The 8,454-nt window shown below is 28.6% G+C and overlaps 1 protein-coding gene across 1 annotated transcript; it reads left to right on the top strand.

Annotated features, from left to right (window-relative positions):
• The first annotated feature begins 1,583 nt into the window (after positions 1–1,583).
• LOC106790962 lies at positions 1,584–3,076 on the top strand. Its single transcript, XM_014756252.1, has 2 exons — positions 1,584–2,917; positions 2,988–3,076. Exons 1-2 carry the CDS (start codon positions 1,616–1,618, stop codon positions 3,015–3,017), a joined length of 1,332 nt encoding a protein of 443 aa, XP_014611738.1. The 5' UTR covers positions 1,584–1,615; the 3' UTR covers positions 3,018–3,076.
• Positions 3,077–8,454: the final 5,378 nt, after the last annotated feature.

Raw genomic sequence — 8,454 nt, 5'->3', positions numbered from 1 at the left:
GCTAGTAAACATTCAAAAATCAAATCGCTAGCATATGCAGCATTGGGAGTGTTTACGACAGAAGTAACAATAGATGAAAACCGTTTCTCAATTTTAATTTGAGTTCTTTCAGGTGCTATTTTGAAACAAGAAGTTGCTTATTGGTGTTGATTTTCTAGAACTGAGAATTTTCCACGTTAAGAAAGGAGCCCCTTAAAATGACCAAGACAATATGGTAAAGATAGAAAAAGTGGTAATTGCAACTGTGAGTATAAGACGAAGAAACTGTGTTGCAGAAGATATAATATTTGGCAGTAAATAAGAGAGAAATTGTCTATCGATAAAAAAACGAATGGAAAAGCCAAAACATACGATGAAAAACGAACTATCTCGTCCGGAAGTCCTTATCAGTGATTTGCCAGGTGCAGTAACAGACCAGTAATGGAATCGAAAACGACTATTAATACATGAGGATTCTAACCACATGTAGTATTTAAAGTGTAACCCTGGAAAATAGAATAAATAATATGTTTTACAACTATTATAAAGACGGTTAGTCATAGAATAACAGCAATGACCGATCCAAATTTATAAAAACTACTCCTTACCCTAGTAAAGACACTTTTTACAGATTTATAAAACAAATCAACTTGACAAATTCTTAGCTATACTGAAAAGAAATATTAGATAAGTTAACAACCTATGCTTCAAAAATAGAAGATAATTACTAACCTTTGGTAGAAAAATATCTCTTTATCAAAAGAAAGATTTATTGCTATGTAATGTATCGCTTTTACTTTGATGGCATGTCATCAGAATAAGCAGAATAATAATACGATTCTAAACGACTTAAGGACATTTTCACAGAATTACTCTTGACTGCTTGTAAAATTAAAGTAAGCGAACTATATTTTGAATAATAATAAATTTATGAAATATTTTTATTAAAATTCTAATTACATCTCTCACTGAAATGTATTCTTTTTCGTTTAATGTCCTTGATAATACACCTTTAAAGAACTTAAAGTTCATCGAAGAGAGACTTAAAATGAAATACTTGAAAATACGCATACATAAGATTGTAAAAAGCATAAGAAATGAATACTAGTTTGCATGGTTAATCTTTTTGCGTTGACTTTGTCTTCTAGTCTATATATAAAATCATAACGTCATCAAAAGGATTTAATAACTGATACACAATTAAATTTGTTATATTTAAGGAAGTGTTTGTTGTGTTTACTGGTAAATGTATTATTATTTCTACTAAGGACATTTGTAGAATATTGAATATTTTTCCCTCTTCACTCCTATATAAAAGCAATAAGGTTTAAATAGTTAGTCGTTAAGAATATGTTGAACTGTTAAATCATTACTTAAAGTAATATAAGTTTTAACGTTTATTTTCATTAACTTTATAGTTTTTGAAATTAATTTTAATATACATTAAAAACTTATATCTTTTACTTATATATACATGTAAAAAAAATAACGGAAAATTTAAATCATATACGTGTTCTTAAAAGAAAAGTGAATTAAGGTTATTGCCAAAGCAAAGAAAAATCAGAACAGATAACTTTTACAATATTATCGATTTTTGTGCAAAAAGAAATATAAAGCGTTTTTTATTTAAAAAATAATGAGTAACGAGGATTTATTACCCGAAAATAATGAAGAAACTGATTATGAAAAACGAGTTCTGCTATTGCTACGTCCTTACAAAAAGTTGAATAAATATTCGTTTTGTTTGTGGTTAAATAAATTTGAGTATATAGCAGATATGATCGAGATACCAAACGATAAAATGGTTGAAATTTTTAATAAAATGGTGGATAATAATGATCAAGAAGTTATCAAGCAAAACAACCCTTCTGTTAACTTCTCTGCACTTTCATACAAAGAAATAATAAACCAATACTTTCGTTATTTTACTACTATGGATGTAAAGTATGTACACAGAATTCGATTTGTACAGCGAAATCAATATGAACAAGAGCCGTTAGAAAAATATGCTAACAGTTTACAGAAAATATATAAGAAGTGCGCGTATAGAGATGAAAGAGAAAAAAAATTATGTGAAAAATTCATTAATGGACTCTGTGACAATGATATTAAAGCTCATATAAGAAAACTTTCTATCTTACCATATAATGAAACTGTAGAAAAGGTCCTTGAAATAGCAGAATTTGAAGGACTAAATAATCGTGAAAGTGAAACTCATCCAACAATCAATACTTACAGTCCCGAAAATGAAGGTCTATTTTACGTGTGGTTAAATAAATTTGAGTATGTTGCAGATGTTCTTAATGTATCAAATCATAGAATGGTTGAATACTTTAATACTATGGTCGATGATAACGTTCATACGAATGTCAAAAATGCCAACCCTTCTATCAACTTTTCTGAACTTTCATACGACGAGATAATAAACTATTACCTTAAATATTTTGCTTTTGCCGATGAAACTGACTTACACAGAAAACGTTTTCTATGTCGTAAACAATATGAACTAGAGGCGATACAAAATTATGCTGTAAGATTACGAAAAATATATGCTAGATGCCATTATAACGATTACCTAGAAATAAAACTATGTAAACAATTCCTTCATGGAATCCGCGAGAGAATAATAAAACTTTACTTTAAAGTACATAATTCTTTATCATTTGTTGACATAGTATCAATTTCCATTGAGTTTACAAGATTGAAAGAAAGATATACTTTAAAAAATAAAAATTTTGTATTGATTGATTCTTACAGTCCACAGTATGAAGGTACGTTTGGTGACTGGTTAAATAAATTTGAATATATACTAAGCATTGCTAAAATAGAAGATATGAGCATTCTTGAAACCTTTAATGAAACGCTCGGTTCTGATATCCACCTTAAGGTCCAGGAAGCTAACCCTTCTATCAATTTCTCTGAACTTTCATATGACGAGGTAATAAACTATTACCTTCAATATTTTTCTTCTGACGATGAAACTGATTTACACAGAAAACGTTTCCTAGGTCGAAGTCAATATGAAACTGAAACGATAAAGGAATATATTTGTAATTTAAGGAAAATATATAATAAGTGCAGTAATTTAAATGACCCACAAAAAATAATATGCCGACGATTTCTTGATGGAATCTATGACAAAGAAATAAAAACTATTCTGAAAGAATTTCCTAGCTTTTCATTTGATGAAATAGAACAATTCGCCATTCAATTAACAGAATTTAAAAACACCATTTCCCATCTGAATCCAGGTCTTGCAAGGATACCTACATTCCATCCGGAAAAGGGAGAAGTATTTTATGTCTGGTTAAACAAATTTGAGTATGTCACAGATACAATCATACTATCAGATAATGAAATTATTAAATTCTTTAATTATATGGTCGATAATGATGTTCATACGCATGTAAAGAAAGCCAACCCCTTTATCAACTTCTCTGAACTTTCATACGACCAGATAATAAATTATTACCTTTTTCATTTTGCATCTGTCGGTGAAACTGACTTACATAGAAATCGTTTCCTGTGTCGAAATCAATATGAACAAGAATCGATAGAGAGATATGCTGAAAATTTGCAGAAAATATATTCCAAGTGCAATAATGCCTATGCCTCAGATAAACAAGTATGTGAACGATTCCGTGAAGGACTCCTCGACGATGAAATAAGAATTTATTTACGTAAATCTCCTGACCTATCATTCGACGTAACTGAAGCATTGGCACTTTCACGTTTTTATGAAAAAATCCTAGTGTAATAATTTGTTTAAAATTGAATAACAATGCGTCAAGTATTACAGGTACTACAACAATAAATGAATAAAAAAAGATAAATGGTTTGTTATTCTGGGTAATTTTTTGTGTTTTATAATTCAAAGTAAACCAAGAAGCTATTTCTTTATTCTGAAACAGTATTCTTGCACTTTATCGAAAAAGTTCAATATTTAGATTTTGAACTCATATAATATTAGAAATATATTTATATATACGACATAAAAATATGTTCTCGACAATAATCTTTTGTAAAAATGAAATACGTAGACGAAAAGGGATAATTTTTATGTGAAAATATTTTTTTTTTTACCTAAAATTTTTACTATAAAAATATACATTTATAAGATGTTTATGTATGTGTGTGGTGACGAGTAAGACGAATCGTTATTATGTGTTAGACATAGAGTGTGAGATTATTAAACGAAAGGCCGGAGTGGGAAACCGACTCAAGAATTTGAACATCGAAAACGATAGACTTTCTTATAGCGAAACATAAACGGTGCATAAAGAAAAAAAGATCTGGAAAGGCATTTAGCGTCAAATAGTCAAACATTGAACTCGTTTTATTGCATTAGTATTATTTTATAATTTTATTTATGAAAATATATTGCATCTTTGTGACAGGCTCTCTTATTAAACGAAAGTATCATCAAAATTATCGGAACTCTTTTTTTTTCGCCAGATATTACGTAGGAAGGCAAAATAAAGTGATAGGATTCTACATTCGCGTAGGGATTCTTTATGAATTATTTTTTAGGAGGCCTTAATTAAAACTTTTAAATGTATAAAGTCGAAGCAGACCTGGCCATTATTTTATATCTAATAAATTTATACTGGAGAGTAATTAATAATTATAAGAATATTATGAAAACATTTTTACGTCAATATCATAGAGTTCGTTTATTATATAATACATCATCAGAAGGATAAAGTAACTGTTTATTTTGTTCCACATTTAAATTAAATATATTATATTACATGAAATGTTTATTGTATTCCTTGTCACTTTTATTATTACCCCTACCAAGGACTAATGTAGTACGTAGAATAAATTTCCATTTCCACACATTTCTATCTAAAAACAATAAAGTTTAAATTAAATTGTCGTTAAGCATACGTAAAACTGTTAAGATTCTAGTTAAGCAGTTACATGTTTAATCTCGTTAATTTTATAGTTTTTAAAAATGATTTTTAATATTCGTTACGACACGGAGATCGGTTACTTCTATATAAATGTCAAAAATATCGTATAAAATATAAAACGTATACGTGTTACTAAAAGAAAATTATTTTAAATTACATTACGAAAAGTATACTACTGTTATTGCTAAGAGAGAAAAATAACAAAGAACTTTTAACTGATTATATATTTACGAAAAATAAGTAATAAAGAGGGTTTTCTTTTGAGAAGAAAATGAGTGATAAGTTTTCATCAGATAATGATAGTACCATAATCGGGTATCTAAATCAAGCTAGTAGAGTAATGCAAATTTACGATTCAGAAAAAGAAGATTTTAATTGCTGGTTAAATAGATTTGAATACGCAGCAGATATTATAAGTATATCAAAATATCAAATGGGTGAAGTTTTCTTTAAAATGGTGAATAGTAATGTCCATGAACGTATCCAAAATATTAGTCCTGTCATCAATGTCTCTGAACTTCCATACGAGAAGATAATAACCCATTACCTTCGTTTTTTTTCCCCCAATGAAGATTATCTACACAGACGACGTTTTAAATTTCGTAAACAATATAACAAAGAATCGATAGAGGAATATGCTAATAGATTACTAAAAATTTATAATAAATGCTATAAAATCTATCAAAGTGTCCCAGAAGAAGAACTATGCGTACAATTTATTAAAGGAATCAGAGACAATCCTAATAGATCTTTTTTATGTATTACTCGTGGATTAACATTCAATGATGCGGTAAAAAAAGCCATTGAATTTTCAAAAATTGATTTAATGAAGTATATGGTTGATCAAGCTCTTACAATGATGAATATTTACAATCCAGAAAAGCAAATTGATTTTAACGTTTGGTTAAATGAATTTGAGTATGTAGTTGATGTTCTTGGGATACAAGAATCTGAAATGGTTACATTTTTCAAGAATATGGTGGATAATAAACTTCAAAGAAGTTTCGAGAAGGAATCCTCTGCTGTAAGTTTCTCTGAAATTTCTTACAAAGAGATAAGAAACTAGTACGGTAAAATTATTTCCAAATTTAATATAATTTCTTCATATAGAAAACGTTTCAAATGTTGGTATCAATATCCACGAGAAACGGTAGAAAAACATGCTATAAGTGTAAAAAAAATATTATACGAATTTGGTTATGTAACTTGCTTTGATGAAAGATTATGCAAACAATTCTTTATTAGAATCTAGAATGCAGAAATTAAATTTTATCTAAGTAGATATCATAAATTATCGTTTTATAATGCAATAAAAATTGCCATTGAAATTGAAATGCAACAAAGAATTCGAATAGCATATAATCCAGTTCAAATTAATTACTGGCCTTAAACAGTAAATAAATAAAACAAAATAATCATACCTATAATCAACGTAAATTTAAAATGTTAAATATTCATTAAAATAATCAAGTAATTAAATAATGTCACACTATAAAAAAATCTTCTACTAGCACGGGAAGCATGTAAAACCAGTATAATTGATACATGAATAATGTCAGAGGCTATAAACATCGGTTAAAATACTACGTATGTGAATGTAAAATAAAAGAAAAAACAAAAAAGCTATGCTTCTTACCTTAAATAGTAATCTTGCATAATATAAAAAGTTTTTAATAATGTAGTTTTTGATTTAACACATGTAATGTTATATTTTTATAACTAAGACATAGTCACCGGTTATATTAAATTATCAGTATATACCCAACATCAATATACAATTTAACGAAACTGTCTATTTAAGTTCATTAAGTAAACATTTTTTACTTTAATCATTATATTCCTGAATTATTTTATACATGCAAAATTCTACAAAATCAGTATTATTCTTACAAAATGTGTTTTGGTAATGGCACCTATGCATTTATACTTAAAAGATATTTATATATCTAAAATCAATCTTACAGAATATTTTGTAGTGGTATGGATGATTGAATTAGTGTTATGAACGAGACAGTTTTGGATGTGTATGTGAGGTACGATGAAAACGTACAAACCATAAAAGTCTGAAAGAAAAATCGAAGAAGGGATAATGAAACGCGTGACGTTGCGAAGTGAAAGGGTGTGAGTTACTGCTACGAGTATGCAAGGAATTATTATATACGTGTATTCTAGAAATATCGAAAGCGCGAAATAAAGAACAAACAAAAAATAAGGGTCACTTGTTGGTTCTTGCGAGTTTTTGAAAGCACGAAGGAAAGAAATTTAAAAAAATTCTGTTACTTGCCAAATTTTAGTAATATATGTGACATTGCATGCCAATTCAATTTACTGTAAAATTTGATACTTTTGATTTATTTTCAATTTTATTATTATTTTGTACTCCGTGAAAAAGAGCTTTCTGATTCTTTTCCAATTTTTTAATTAAACCATTCACGAAATATAAAACTTTAAATATTTTAATAGCTTTTTTTGGAATGCATCTATAACATTTTTAAAAATGTTTGGGTAATCTTTTATCGCGCAAGTATACGTCGAGGAATCCTAATTCAATAATTGTTTTTAATACTTCTTAGTTTCGAAAATTCATATTTAGACTATTCGAGAACACTCAATACTCTTCCTTTTAGATCGTGAGAAAAAGTTCTACACATTTCCTTTTAGGTCAGAATTGTTTAATAATTATTCTATCGGTCCGGTGACGGTTGGTTTTATTTTCATATCTGTATTTCGAAAAAAACCTAAAGTGTTAGTGTTGTTTATCGTTAGGTTTCTGACATCCCGGCATTAACAATGGTTTAAAAATTTTCCATGGGATGAAAATTTTACATGAGAACTCTTTATTAAATGAGCGTGCTCCGACACCTATGTCTCGCATCATCTCATGGGAACAATGACGACCTAGAGACGATAGAAGAACGTTGATCCTTTCGATCCTTTAGTCATAGATCTCACGTTCTCCGATCCTCCCAGCTGCATGGCATGTGGTGTTTTATGGTTAACATGTGTTGGCGGACAAAGGTTAAGGATAAGAGCCACATGAGGTATGTTGAATCCTTAGATAACTTTTCAGTGATTAACTGTGATTGCTTCCATATCGCTGAAAGATGCGTGTATTAATGAAATCAGTCTGGTTTTAAGAATAATTATTATGCGCTCTTTATATAATGAGTTTGATAAGTTAACCATCTATTAGTATTACTGCTGCAATAGTTTCGGTACTTACTACTAAAAATGGTTTCAGTTGTATTTCATGTAAATCACTGGAATAATATCTCTTTTAGTTAATTTTTATTCTAATAGAAAAAATTTAAGAAACCGTATGTTTTTCCTTCTTTTGCGYCACTTAACAATTAATATTCTACTACTTTCAGAAATTTGAGATCTTTTCGGACTCWTGATCAATATCGTTATATTTCACCACGAATACTGAACTATGACTGAAAAATGTACATAAGACAAAAACTAACGACCTACCATGTATCCATTTAGTATTGGAAAAACTTTATTTTCATTATTTCTTTGCAAGCTCGGAGACGATCCATATGACGTCACTTAGTTT

This window comes from Polistes canadensis, unplaced genomic scaffold (assembly GCF_001313835.1).
Source record: "Polistes canadensis isolate GaletaPanama2010 unplaced genomic scaffold, ASM131383v1 scaffold_273, whole genome shotgun sequence".
Taxonomy (NCBI): Eukaryota; Metazoa; Arthropoda; class Insecta; order Hymenoptera; family Vespidae; genus Polistes; species Polistes canadensis.
Note: the sequence above shows the minus strand (reverse complement) of the source record. Positions and strands in the feature narration are given on the sequence as shown.

Bases quoted from the DNA above. Each gene is read 5' to 3' on its own strand.
- LOC106790962 (XM_014756252.1), top strand. From the start codon at position 1,616: ATGAGTAACGAGGATTTATTACCCGAAAATAATGAAGAAACTGATTAT. The intron at 2,918-2,987 runs GTAATAAACTAT...AACGTTTCCTAG, and splicing joins CTGAACTTTCATATGACGAG to GTCGAAGTCAATATGAAACT.